Source organism: Schistocerca cancellata, chromosome 5 (genome assembly GCF_023864275.1).
Source record: "Schistocerca cancellata isolate TAMUIC-IGC-003103 chromosome 5, iqSchCanc2.1, whole genome shotgun sequence".
Classification (NCBI taxonomy): Eukaryota; Metazoa; Arthropoda; class Insecta; order Orthoptera; family Acrididae; genus Schistocerca; species Schistocerca cancellata.
Window position 1 is genome coordinate 153,555,157 of NC_064630.1, and position 15,360 is coordinate 153,570,516.

At 35.7% G+C, this 15,360-nt stretch overlaps 1 protein-coding gene across 2 annotated transcripts in view; it reads left to right on the top strand.

The window, feature by feature from the left end:
• LOC126189024 (probable Dol-P-Man:Man(7)GlcNAc(2)-PP-Dol alpha-1,6-mannosyltransferase) overlaps positions 1 to 13,833 on the top strand; it is a 156,790-nt gene extending 142,957 nt beyond the window's left edge. Inside the window, exon 9 of one of the 2 annotated variants that reach the window (XM_049930848.1) lies at positions 10,890 to 13,833. In XM_049930848.1, the coding sequence (XP_049786805.1) occupies positions 10,890 to 13,065 (2,176 nt within the window). In that variant the 3' untranslated portion in view covers positions 13,066 to 13,833. The remainder of the gene's footprint in view (positions 1 to 10,889) is intronic. The other variant, XM_049930847.1, reaches the window with a different exon arrangement.
• The last annotated feature ends 1,527 nt before the right edge of the window (positions 13,834 to 15,360 follow it).

The following is a 15,360-nucleotide window of genomic DNA, read 5'->3' on the forward strand; positions in this document are numbered from 1 at the left end:
GGCTGATTTTAACGTATTTTAAACTACTACAACTCAACACTGGAAATCATGATAGTACCTCTTTTTTAGGCTAAGATCAATGTCCAGTGATTCAATATTGAATGATATTTAGCTTAATTAGAAACTCAAGACAGGCAGGTACTAGAGATATTAAAACATCACAAGATTCTCATAAAAGTACAGTGAAAAATAATGTTAGTATGTTGCATCAGAATATTGGGGAATTAAAAAACAAAGCAGATGAGCTTTTTGTTTGTTTATAAGATTTAGAAACTGAGGGTGGAATACATGTATAAGCCTGCCTGAACATCATATAGTCACAGATATGACAAAGGTAAATATAGGTGGATATATGGTTTCAGCACATATAAATAGAGACACTATGTAGAGAGAAGGATTTGCCACATATGTTAAAACTTATCACAGTGTGAAAAATGTAGAAACTAAAAATTTTGTGTAGGGCAACATATAGAAATATGTGCCTGTGACCTTTACACTAAATAATAATACATTCATAATTGTGACTGTGTGTACTTCGCCGTTGGAAAATTTTCAACTATTTTTGAGAAACTTGGATTCTCTGTTGTGCTATCCATCAGTCAGAGGGAAGAAAATTATTGTTTTAAGGAATTTCAGTGTAGATTTTCTGAAAGAGTCTGATAGAAAGCATGGCCTTGAAGTATTACTTGATTATTTGAATTTGAGATCAGTTATCGATTTTCCTAATTGGGTAGTACAAGAAAGCAGCAAACTGATAAATAATGTTTATATAGATCAAGATAAAATGAATCAAATAAAAACTTTTCCTGTTAAGAATGGTCTTTCTGATCAAGATTAACAGCTATTTACAGTATATGACATAGCCCCATACAGTAATGCAAAACAGTCCTCCAAAATTGTGCATTCAGTTTACAAGTTAACAGTTGCAAGTTTTAGGGAAAGCTTGCAGCAGTTAGACTGTGATGAGGTGTACAGGGAACCTGATGCTAATTTAAAATTTAACGTGTTACATGATAGCTTTGTGAGTATATTTGAAAACAGTTTCCCTAAGAAAACAGTGAAACATAATTGTAAGAAACCATCTTAAAAGTCATGGCTTTACGGGAGGGGTAAAAAAATTTTGTAAGCAGAAAAGGAATATGTATCTTATAACTAGAAGGAGTAATGATCCAGAAACAGTCAAACATTATAAGTACTACTCCACTGTATTAAGAAAAGTTATTAAAAAGTTCAAGTATGTTCATTATGTCTGAGATTAGCACCTCTGATAATAAAATTAAAACAATTTGGAGTATTGTTAAAAGGGAAACAGGGCAACTGAGAGCACAGGAATACTGTATTTCTACCAAAATCAATGAAAAATTTGTTGACAAAAAGTCAGAAGTAGAAAATATTTTTAATACTCATTTTTTTAAATGTTGTAGAGAAAATAGGATCCAGCAGTTCATTAGAAAGAGCAAGGATTTACTTGGAAGAGGCAATTCCTAAACAGTTTGATAAAATGAAATTCAACCCACCTCTCGTACTGAAATTGGCAACATAATAAATTCACTCAAAAATAAAAGCTCACGTGGATTGATGGCATTTCCAACAGAGTACTAAAAGCTTATTCCCAGCAGATAAGTAGAATTCTCAGCTACATATGTAGCAGCTCACTGAAACAGGGCATTTTTCTGGACAGACTGAAATATGCTATTGTTAAACTATTGCATAAAGAGGAGATAGGCGTGACACTAACAATTACCACTCAGTCTCACTTCTGACAGCTTTATCCAAAATTTTTGAAAAAGTAATTTATTCAAGAGTAGCTTGACATATTTGTAAAAATGAAATACTAACAAAGTGTCAGTTTGATTTTCAGAAAAGCTTTTCAACAGAAAATGCTATATATGTTTTCACTGATCAAATATTAAATGCTCTGAATAACAGAACATCAAGCATTGGGGTTTTTTCGTGATCTCTCAAAGGCTTTCAACGGTGTGAATCACACAATTCTTCTACATAAGCTTAAGTATTGTGGTATTAGTGGGACAATGCACAAATCATTTAATTCAAGTTTACCTGGAAGAATGCAGAAGGTTGAAATTAACAGTATTGATAGTCTGCAAAAATCAGCAGTCTTTTAACCTGGGAGGCATCAAGAACGGTGTCCCACAGCATGCAGTCTTGGATCCCTTATTGTTCTTAATATTTATTAATGACTTGCCACTCTATACTCATGAAGATGCAATGCTAGTTGCTTTTGCTGATGGTGCAATTATAGGAATCACTCCTAACAAACAAGAATTAGCAGAGGAAATTGTAAAGAATGTCTTTCAGAAAATTAAGTGGTTCTCTGCAAATGGACTCTCACTAAACACTGTATATACAGTTCTGTACAGTAAATGGCATAACATCATTGACAAATATTGGCTTTGAATGGAAGTCTATTGTTAAGGCAGAATAATCCAAAATTCTGGGTGTGTGCATTGATGAGAAGTCGAATTGGAAGAAACGCATTGATGATCTAAGGTTCAGCTACTTATGCTATCAGGGTTACTGCAAATTTTGGTGATAAACTTATCAGTAAATTAGCTTACTGTGCTTACTTTCATTCACTGCTTTCATATAGCATCATCTTTTGGGGAAATTCATCATTAAGAGAAAAGGTATTCATTGCACAAAATCTTATAATCAGAATAATAGCTGGAGCCCACACAAGATCACCCTCACCTTTCGACCATTTGTTTAAGAAATTTGGGATATTCATAGCACCTTTGCAATGAATATGTCCACTTATGAAATTTGTTATTAATAACCAATCCCAATTCAAAAATAATAGCAAAATGCATTGCTACAAAATTAACAGAAAGGATGATCTTCACTAATCTGGGTTAAATCTGACTTTGGCACAGAAAGGGGTGAATTATGCGGCCACAAAAATCTTTGGTCATCTACCAAATAGCATTAAAACTCTGACAGATAGGCAACCAGCACTTAAAAACAAATTAAAAGAATTTCTGAATGATAACTCCTTTCACTCAGTTGATGAATTTTTAGATATGAAGTAGTAATAGTAAAAAAAGGATGAATTTTTAGATATGAAGTAGTAATAGTAAAAAAAGGATGAATTTTTAAATATGAAGTAGGAAAAAAACTATATTGTGTAAAGAATACTTATATTAAGCTGACACGTTCCACATCATTACAAAATGTCATATTCATGATCTATGGAACAAGTATTAATGTAATGTAATGTAGCTTCCTTTCCTTCATTGTTGGTCAGCCTAATCACTGTCCTCTTCCATCATTATTGACCACTCTTCCACCCAGTTCTTCTTCTGCCCTGCTATGACATTCTTAGACATCTTTTTCTTCTTCGTTATTCCACAATGGTGTTTCTTTCCACCTTTTCTTACCACTGATTCTCCCACATAGTCTTTCTGCTGCTTCCATCAGCATAGTTTTGAATCTTCCTCATTCCTCCTCTATTAACTTCATGTCATTACTTGGTATGTTGGTCATCACAATTTTCTGAAATGCTTCTTTACATTTCTCTTCTTTCAACTTCTACACTCATATCTTTCTGTCAATATTTCTTGTTCCCTTTTCCTCTTTAATCACTGTAGTTGTCAGTACTAAAAGTCTGTGATCACTGTCTAGGGCATAGGTGGGCAACCAGCGGCCTGTGGGCCAATTCCAGCTCACAATTGGTTTAAATCCATCTTACAGAAGAAATTTCTGGGAGAGAGAGTGAGGTGCTCCCATTGTACTCAGCCTGGGATTAATTTTCAGATATTTACACTAATGCTTGGTACATGAGTACTGCTTTCTTGGTGGCCATACAGTCGCTGGAAGTTTTAGTGAGCTCTGCTGTCACGGGTTCAAGCAGTTTCAGACATTTCATATAGTGCTAATAAAATACTATTTGCGTCTATCGTTTGCAATGGTAGAAATGCACATGGAAGTTAAGGGCCCCTCACATGTTCAATAGTATTTTCAATACATCAATATAATGATGATCTTGGGGCATATATTGTTATATTGTCAATAACAGAAATACTGACAAACAGTACTGATGTTGACCAAAATATCCTCTGTATTACCAATACATATAGATCATGTGAGGACAAGTATTATCTGTTTGACAATTCACCACAGTGTTGTTCACATTTTTCCAGTTTTACTTCTGTAAATTGCAGCTAATATATGCTACATAAAAGTGATTTAGACTTACAAACTTTTTAAAATGAACAAATAATTGATCACCTAGTTTATTTAGTGTTACAGAAACATCCCATGCCTGTTCGATCAGTCATAAAAAGTATTTTTGGACAAACATCTAAAAACACATGTTAATAGTATTTGTGGATATTAACACACACACATGTACCTATGACCTGTGACCAAAAAAAGCAAAGTTACTCCTACTTGCTTGTCAACTGATATTGCCTATCTCATTGCCATATTTTGCTTTACTATTCTTTTTGTTTTACATTAGTAACTAATTCTTGTTCTCCATTGTGGACATATTATAAAATTCCTTTTGTTGAAATTGAAGGTAATATGCAATGAAGTAGCCGCTTTATCAGTGTTCATTTTTCCATGAGAACATCTCAAGATGCCTGGCATTCCATTTCAGATGTTAACATTTATTTATGTCGCAGGAATATTATTTCCTTACCAATGGAGTCACAGTGTATTGCAACAAAACTTTTTAAGACAGCTACTGTAAAAGTCATAAGTGAACAAACAATGTTCATGGTGCATAAATGAATGTAAATGTCTGAAGATGGTATGAACATAAAAGAAATGTACTCTGAATAATGTGTATTATGAGGCATAGTTTATTGGTGCAGCATGTTGGGAAATGGATGCCATTCATATCTATTCATTGACCCATAACCATTTAATGCCACAAATGCTATAGTTTTGGCTTTATGCGCTAGGAGTGCTTCAGTCCTGTCAGTTGACAAGGTGGCCCACCAGTCTCAGAATGGGTGTGAATGAAGAACACAGTTCACGAAAGATTTTCCATGCATGATATAGGGCTTCAGTAGGTATTGCCTATACATATGTGACTGTTATCTTTGTGCCCTGGCCACAGATTATGTAGCCTACCACAGATTTACTCAACAATAGCTTATGACTTAACTTCTTCTCAGGTCAGGTGTTGCTGACTGCTTCCTTTTACAAAAATCTTCACAATTTTTGTCCTCCTTCGTTTCTCCTTTCTCACCCTTCCACTTCCAACAGTTCCTCATAGCACTGTCTTTCCTTGCCTGCAGTAAATTTTGATCTCTCATTATCATGGTCTTGTGTCCAGTTAATTGTGTCTGCATTCCCTCTTCAGAGCCCTACTCTTTATCAGAACATCCAACTTGCAGTGCATATACTTGCAGAATTTCCATATCCTCCTCTTTCATGTTCGTTCTGACCTTCATCATTCTGTTACTTGTTCCTTTCACCACCTCCCTGAACCACTTCCATAATAACTAATGCCACTCAAGTTCTTCATTTTCCCTTTATCAGAACAGCACAGTGTATATCCACTCATCCAAACCCTACTTCCTTTCCCTCCCATGTAGTTTCTAACAATCATAGAATATCCATTCCCCTCCTATTAAGTCCACCGCTTCCTCCACCCTCCCAGTTAGTGTCTATATGTTCATTGTACCAAATCTTAGTCCTTGGAAATAGCTAAGTTGTCTTGCATTATATTCATTGTTCCTGAGGCCTGTTCGGTGTTTGAAAGCATGAATTTGATCTAATACTGGCTTGCTGGTCATTCGTAGCTGTATTTTCTATCTAAGTTTCTCCCTGACCATTTTCGTCAGCAGGAGGCATTTTGTGTGTCTTATGCCCTTCAACAGCCAGGAAGTGTTGACAAACAGTTTACTCAGGACATTTTATTTAGTATTTGACCATTAATGTCTGTCCTGCAGGTCATTTTTGTGTATTTGAAGTGAGACTTACATTGTGAGCTGCAGACCAGTCGTAGGCATGTTCAACTATCATCTGACATGTCTCTTGGTAAGGCTGTTTGGACCCTTGATTGGTATATTTGTCCTATCAGCAAACATTACAATCTTATAACCACATATTAATACTTTGACTGCTGGCCATCACTTAGAATTATAGCCATTTTTGTGGATGTTTTAGAAACTACATGTCCGTTGCAACATGAGGAAATCCAACTGGGATCACCAGTGTACATTATTATTTATTTAAAAGTGGGAGGAATTGTACCCCTTCAAATTATGTGATCTGAATCTACTGAAATTCTCATGCCCCATCAATTGATGAGATTGACAATCAAAGTGTTGACAGTCATTGGAAGGTCAGTTATGTAACTTAGAAACAAGTGTGGGCCCAGTAATGATCCATATGAGACATCACATGTTATGTTTCGCCATTCTGAAGTTGTATCCATGACTGTGACACAGTCTGTCAATGAGACCTTGTTCTTTCTGTTATGAAGATAATGATTTCATCTATGCAGGAGAGACACCTTTAACATCCTGAAACTTTAGTTTGCTAAGTAGAATTTTATGTCCAACCCAGCCAGAGGCTTTGGCAAAGTCACAAAATACATCAGCAGGGTAACTGTTATTGTTTAGCTCTGCCAACACTTTATTTGTGAGCTCTTTTACTGATTTCACTGTGATGAATCCTTTACGAAAGACAAATTCAGAGGCAGTTGACAAGTTCTGCTCAGATAAATGAATTAGTACTTTATGATAGCCCACATTCTCCAATAGGCATGTATTTAGAGGTGGCTTGCTTATCTCCAGTTTTATGGATTGGTGCTATGATAATAAATCTAAGTCTGTCAGCAAATACAGTGCATCTCCAAAGTCTCTCCACAGTGACAAGTTTCGTGTGTCTTGCCTTGCAGGACACGTAAGGTTGGCAGCATGTTCATGTTGTACTAGGGGCTGCAGTTACATTAGGAGATGGGATTCAATATTATTACTATTGAAACAATGAAATCAATTAATTACAATTAAATACATTGTACTCGCCAATATCACAGTAGGTGCTGGATATGTTTTCCTCTTTCTCAAAGGCATAGCTCAACATGTTTACATTGTGGACACCTTTACCAGTGTTCCAAATGTAACTGAATGCAGGTAATGAATTATTGCTGTCTTCAGTTCATCTATTGTTTTTGGTTTATTGTGATACACGAGTGTTTTAGCTGAAATCCAAAGGAAACAGTCGACTGGAGAAAGATCCAGTGAGTGCAGGGACCAGAGACCTTTTTGTAATTACTCTATCTCCAAAGATTTCATCTAACAGTCGTAGAGATTGGTGCACCATATGACCAGTGGTGTTGTCATGTTGGAAAAATGAATGATTTATCTCGTTTTCATTCAGCAGGGCAATAAATAGATAAATTATTTGGGAACAATAGACATCAAAAGTGATGGTAGTATCGAAAAAGATTGGCCCAATAATTCGCACTCACATTACAGCAACTCATACCCTGATTTCTCTGACTGATGACCTCAGAAGTTAAGTCCCATAGTGCTCAGAGCCATCTGATTTCTCTGCCTGAAATGGTGTTTGTAGTAAGGTGGTTGGATTTTCTGATGATCAAATTTGTGAATTTTGGGAATTAATGTAGCCAAATAGGTGAAACCAAGCCTCGTCAGTGAGAAAGTTTTGATCTAGAACACCAGCTCCATGTTCGATGAGGTTCTGGTATTGCGGCCCGATCATGTTGTCTTCTTGTCACAATATTTTGGCTGACAGTTATCCAGCCATCTTCATGTGAGTGTCCGTCGATGGAGACTGTAAGTTCCCGGCGTTAGCTTTATAGTAAAAACTGGTGCGGAAACAAATGCACATCGGCGGCTTGCCACAGGAGCATCCTCTATCAAAATCCGCGCCCTCTGCAAATACTGGGCAGATTAGCACAGTGCTAAGAAGGAAGAAATTTGACCATCCACAACATCAAGAAGATAAGGTGCTGTTCAAGTTCTGGGCATTCCTTCCATATGTCAGCAACCTTTCATCTAAAGTAGGCAGGATCCTAAGGAAACGTCAAGTTAAAGTAATCTTCTGGCCACTGGTGGAGATTGGTGCCGTTCTCGGTTTGATAAAAGTTGATCTGGGTCTGCGGAAGACAGATCTACAAAATTCCTTGCCAGTGTGGCAAAGCTTACATCTGTGAAGACACGCGCAGTACACGAAAGATGCATTGAACATGAACGCCACACTCCTCTTTTGCAGCCCACTAAGTTGGCCGTAGCTGAGCATTGTACCACAGGACACACTACGGATTTTTCTGCTATGAAAATCTTGGCCCCAGCAAGAATTTTTTGGGATTCAGTAATTGAAGAATCTGTGGAAATACATCTAGCACAAAATCTTGTAAATTGTGATGGCAGTTTTCAACTGGACAGGGCTTGGGACCTGGTGATCTCTCTAATTTCTCCTGTGAGAAGACAGTTTAATCATAATGACACGCCTGGTAACATCTGACATCTGGTTTTTAGCAATGAAAGCATTCCGACAGAGGGTGGACATGTAGTTTTCACCTTTATGCATACGCCTGCGTACAACAGATAGAACAGTATTTGCAGAGGGTGCAGATTTCAATAGAGGACGCTCCTGTGACGGCCGCCAATGCGTATGGATTTCCGTGCCAATTTTTGCCATAAAGCTGACATTGGGAGCTTGCGGTCTCCAGTGACAGGCACTCACCTGAAGATGTCTGGACGGTTACCAGCAAAAATATTGTGGCAAGAAGTTAACATGATCCGGCTGCAATCCTGAAACCTCATTGAACATTCAGTACACCTGGAAAACGTCAAGAATCACTCCAACCCCATGTCAGTTAGCTAATCAATGAAACCATTCACTATATTATACTCATTTCACATGGTCTATACAATGTAATTGTTCCACAGCATTGATTTTATACGGATACATTCCTAGTTCTGCGGTTATAGACCTTACATGCTGTCATACAAGAAACTTTAGCCTGTTGCAATAATCTCCTAACTGATTTTGTTGGACTCTGCAACATGATGTCCAAAATGTCGTCAAGCTTCTGTTCTGTTGAAATTGTGGTGTGCCATGAACTGTACCTATTGCCTGTAGTTTGTGAATTAGGGAAAATTCATTATAATTGCTGTCTCCTGCACTCCATGAAGTTTCCTCCTGCATGGAAAACCTCTTCCACTAAAAACACTCTCTCTGCAGAGTAAGCATTCTCGCTACACTCAGCTTACAAAAGAAATGGACAATAACACAACTAACAGCTGCAGTGCACGTGCAACACTACTACCCCCACCCTACAGGTCCACGGAACATGTGCAGATGAGACTTGAACGTTCTGCCAATCATACGCGCCCCACAAGGTGAACCTCGCCAATGTGTAGAGACTCTGCAGATGCATGGTATGTCCTGAGTCACTGATAGACTACAAAAATGAATTAATGATAATCTTATCAAATCAGTACAAATTTTAATATTCTTTTAGAAACATGATCATAACCAGCTAATTAGAACTTTTTAGTTTGTGATTAATTTTATAATTTCCTTAGGATTGTAGTTGTAAATTAACATATCTTATTGATGCACGCAGTCTGAACAATTTAACCTAATAAATCAGTATTTTGTTGTTCATTAGTGGGTGCAATGTTAGTTGCCACTGTAATAGTGATTCACCAAGCTGATGTTGCCTTATTCTTAGAGTGTATTTATAAGAAGAAGAAGAAGAAGAAGATAGAGAGACCTCTGGAAGATGTACGACTGTCTTCTTTATATAACATTTTTACTGATGTCTTCAGCTGAATAAATATTTTATTTACTTTAGAGACATTGTTTGTGTAATTCTGTAAGTCAACAGGGAATGAAAGTGTGTAAAATAATGCTCCACTTATTACAAAGTAGGAAAAGATGGATTGCTACTTACCATAAAGATGACACACTGGCCCAAACTGGTCGAGTTGGCAGTTATGTGCACATGAGTTACGCTTGATTGTATGAATAAACAGTGTGTGTTTCTCTTTCTGGCAAAGGCTGTGGCCAAAAGCTCATTTGTATGTGTCTTTTTAATTGTGCCTTTCTGCAACTTAAGAGTATCATCTTTATGGTAAGTAACAGTCATCTTTTCCTACATTGTTGACGTTCTTACCTGGTGTTTCTACCACTTATTTAATTAGATCAGCACAATGGAAGATACTTTTAAGTACATTAAAATATTTGATTCTGATTATTCAGTTCATATGTAATCCAAAAAGTCACTGTTTTTCAGGCAATACATTTTTTCCAATGTAGTTGGAAAGGGAGATATTTAATGCCATGCTGGTAGCAAGCACTATGCATTATGTAAGGCTACCAGCACTTTTACATTGAATAAAAATTTCAATTTAGCTTTTTGGATGAAGAATCAAGTTTCTAATGAACATTGTTCTAGTCTATCCAGAATTGTTTTTCCTCAAATGTGTGTAATTCCTGCCAGATACTGACCTCTGTGAAGAAGGTCTTCATTGAAGACTGTCAGAGAGCAGTGAATTCCAAGATATACAGTTTTGGCATGAAGGATACAAAGAGAAGAAGATTCACACCACTTTTCTGAAGAGTCTTGATTTTCTGATTTCACCTTTGCATAAATGAAGCAGAATTGCTAATCACTGTTTTTTTGATAAATCTGTTAATGAGACAGAAAGAGTTCTGGTGCAAGTGTTAGAACAGTTTGTACAAATAATTGAATATTTCACAGTAAGTATCAACATGTAGAGTTGGTTAAACACTCATTCTGATTTTTTAAATTGAACATCTATTTTACAGTGCTGCAACGCACCTAAACATAACTGTACCATAAAAAAAGGCCATCTTGTAATTTTTCATGGGTTACAATGATCAAGAGTATGAGTCATGTTTGTTTGTTTCAGGTACAATAAAACAGAAGGACTGCAACATGGAAGTGAAGACATGATGCATTTTACGCATCTTCTCATTGAAGCAAAAAGTAAATATTCTCCAAATTTGAAACCATATATAAAAACGCATGAAATTTTGGATTCAGTAGAAGGATTTTCACAGATTATGTTTAACTATAACACATTTCCACCCATAAAGATAAAGACAAAACCCATGATATTCATTCTGAAGAAGAAATTGAAGAGTGATATATATGAACGACAATACAGATCCCTTGAAATTGGTGAAGCTACCTTAGTAACTGAAGATGCCTTCTTTGAAGATATGCAGTTAGAAAATCAGGAAACTATTGCATTTGATGAAGAGTCAGAGGTATCTGAAATTGATGAAGAGTTAGAAGTCAAAGGTCTGAGTGAGTCACCTGAAACAGATGAGCTTCGGAAAAGTGTTGGCGATATTGAAGATAAGATAGACAAACGTGTAAATATAGAAGCTTTTTTAGAAACTCCAACAAGACATGTGACTGAAGAACAGTCAGAAGCTACAACAGGTGAACTAGGCAAGAGGACAGACATTCCAGCTACACAAGAAGATAAGAGAAATCTGAAAATTAAAGAAAATATTAAAAAAATAATTGAAAAATATAAAACAAAAGTTAAATCACAAGGAGATATGCCACAAAAACAGAAATCTGCATCAAAAGACACAACAGCAGATGAAATCAGCAAAGCACAGGATATACAACATCAAATGGAACTGGAATTCAAAGCTGACAGTTTTCTTCAGAACCCTGAGAGTTCTGTAGAAAATGCAAGGAATGTGAATAGAGAAGCTGTCATGACAGGTTACAGTGCAAAAGAAAATGGAGAGTTGCATACAAAGCGAGAGCTAAAAAGAAAACTTGTTCGTGAAAAACTAAAATTAGCTAAAAAGATTACCACTACTGAAGAAATGATTACAGATGTTGCACAAGATGAAACTCAAGAGCCTATGACTGAAACTGAAATCAATTTTCAGGCTGATTTGCTAAAGCAGAGTGTGGAGGACAAAGGTGAAGAACCAAAGACACCTTCTAATGAAATAAAACAATATTTTGAAACACCTCCTGTCGGACGAATAAAACAATCAGCCCGCCAAACAACTTCTGCAGGCCAGCCCTCTGAAGCAGTAAAAGATACAACTTACATATCAGAGAGTGTAGTGGTCAAAACTGAAAACCATTCTGTGGGTGATGGGATGGAATCAAAAATCATGGAAAGAAGAGCAAAACTTAAAAATCTAATTAAGAAATTGGAACGTATGAATGACAAAGCACGTAAGACAGATACTGAAAGTGAAATTGACAGAACTGAAGGGGAAACAGTTGTGCCTGAAGAAACTTCATATGAAGCTGGTAGTGGATCTGAAAAGACAAATCATTCAGAAGAAATTATTCTCCAACCAGATGAAATGAAACAGAGCAGTCTTAGCAAAAGTGTAAAGCATTATATCAAGAAAAAAGTTCAAGAAGAGAAACTGAAGTTGCCTTCCACAGCTATTGATGATTCACATCTAAAAGCTGCTGCCTTAAAAAAGGATTTGCAATTGGAGAGCAAAGATTTTGAGATTGCAACAGAGCAAGCTATTTCAGCCCCAGATGTTATTAGTGGGGACACTGCTGATACAGCTGTCAAAGATGAGCATAAAAACAGTGAGAAAATAGCAGATGAAAAGCAACTTGACTTGAAAATTGATGGTATGCCAGTAACTAGCTTTAAAAAACAAAAAGAAGAAATTACAGGAAAAGGTTATTTTAAAGAAGCAACTGATACTGTACCACCTGACACTGGCCCTCAGAAAGCTAACAAGAAAAGGAAAAAGTTAAAAGTAGATATATCTGTAACAGATTCTTTGTCAAAAGTCATTGCGGACCAACTGTCTCAGGATGACGAAGTCACATCTGCTATAGATAAAAATACAGAAGAATCCAAGGTGATCTCTACTCAGGAAGCTGGTAAAGAAAAACGTTTATCAGAGCAAACCAAAGCTGAAAATGTAGCAAGTAAGGAATATGTTTTGGAACCAACTAATCTTGTTGTGGATCACCAGATAGAAGCTGAGAGCATCTCAGAGAGGACTGATGCACCTGAAAGTGGAGTCAGTAAGGACAGTAAGAGATCAAAAACTTCAAACACTTCTACGAAGTGACTAGACTTCCTTTGTGACAGATGTTCTGTCTAATACGCTTGAAGACTCCTGATTAAAATTTTGTTTATATTTGTAATATACTGTAAAGTGTTAGTACAGAGATCACACTATTTTACATTTGTTGAATATGAAAATGTTCTTTTTTATATGAAATGTTGTTTGTGATTATACTAAAAAAAGTATCACTTTCGTAAGTATATATATGCATTTTCATTGTGATTCTTTCTTTGAACGGTTCACCTCATTTATCTAAAACATATCCATTTTACAATTGCAGTCATCTTCTAGAGATTATATTCAGTAATAAACATGAAGCAATTTTTGTTACAGTATTATTAGGCTGATATCCTGTGCTAAATTTATGTTTTATTCAGCCCTCTTCTGTGCAGATAATCTCATGACATTTCATTTCCTCAAATTATAAAAATAATATCCAAAACTAGTCACCTCATCTACTTTAAATATTTTGGACTATCCAAAAAAACTACTCTATAATACCATCATTATTAGAGACAGATTAAAAAGACAATCAGAATTAATTGAGACATTTATTGAAACCTACATGTGGCAGTGGACAATACTTTAATGGAGATGTATTGTTTATTTGTTTAATAAGAGTATGTTGTAAGAATTTTATGAAATATTCCTACAGACCCAATGAGTTTTCACAATGCAGCACTGTATAAGTACCAACAGAAAAACTTGTATTAATTATTTGAATTGTGATTTGATTAGTGGACAGAGGAATCAGTGTGTGCGGCACACACACACACACACACACACACACACACACACATATATATATATATATATATATATATATATATATATATATATATATAATTGAAATATCTATTTTACAGTATGAGATGGAGTGGATATAACGGAGCTATCACACAAAGACTGGAAACACTGATGAAATAAGTCAGTAGCAATTATCATTCAGTTTTGTGCCTCTTAGAGGCAGTATATGGAAATTTCTTCCTTCATATTCTTTTTCTGGTGTTTAAAATGAATGAAAATCTGATCAATCAGTTACATTTGTTTCAAGCTCTTAACAAACAATATACATATGGAAAATGTATTGTTCAGAGTAATTACTTTTGACATTTTTTATTTTCATTGATCTTCCTTTTTATAAAAAGTGGTGATAGCTGTATTAAGGCAGCTTAAAAAGCACAAGGAGGAGTGCCTTATTCTCACACATAAAATACAAAAGAGAATATTGGGTGTATGTGAGATGGAAATGAAATGAGAGAAAAAAGTTAGATGAAGATGTAGATGGCAGAAGTACAAGAACAGAAAGGATATTTAAAATTAGATGTATATTGAAAAAAGAAAAAAACGATGATTATATAGAGTACTGTGACAGGTAAGATGTCTCATCTTACCTGTGATAGCTACTCAGTATCATCATCATCATCATCATTTTCTTTTTAATACACATCTAATTTCATGTATTCTTTCTGTTCTTGTACTTCTGCCATCTACATTTTCATCATACTTTTGTTTCTCATTTCATTTCCATCTCCGTTTTCACGTACACCCAGTATTGTCTTTTGTATTTTCTTCATTCTCTGAAACAGGATGGAATGACGTACAATGTTCAGTTGTTGAATATGTACCATGGTGTAGATTAAACTGGTACTTATTTGTTGATTAAAAGTCTTCTACAATCCATTGGTTTGAAGGACTGATAATAATAACTGATTCCTCAATAGAAAAAGCAGGTGTGGTATGTGGTGTTCATATGAGGATCGACAACTATAAAAAGAGTTGATCAGCAGACAGGCACAGAAAATGACAATACATCATCAGCTTTTCAACAAAGTCCTTTTTTCGAGCTAATGAAACCATTCGCACTGCAGTGTCAGGAGACAAGAACTAAGCAGTTTATTGTGCTTTCTACATACTTGTCAGTTGCTTAGCACTTCTATTTAGTGAGTAGTGAGATCTTCAGATACAAATGGTAATGTTTGTGTAACAGCAGATTTCCAAATGGTACATAGCTTATTTAATTAATATTTAATTCATCTTTTATTTGACCTTCAGGATAAAACTGCATCTTAGAATATTAGTAAAAACTTACTACTATGAGTGTTAAAGATTTTTCTTAGCAGAGCACAAGATTCATTGACAAAACATGTGCAGCACTGATTGTTCCAGTATACTATTATATAATGAAGGCTGTTTTATGGTAACATGAAACAAAGGTTTATCTACATTTGAGCAATAATGGAGATCATAAATGGTGTGATAAAGCCACATATTCGTGAAACAAATGAAACCCTGATT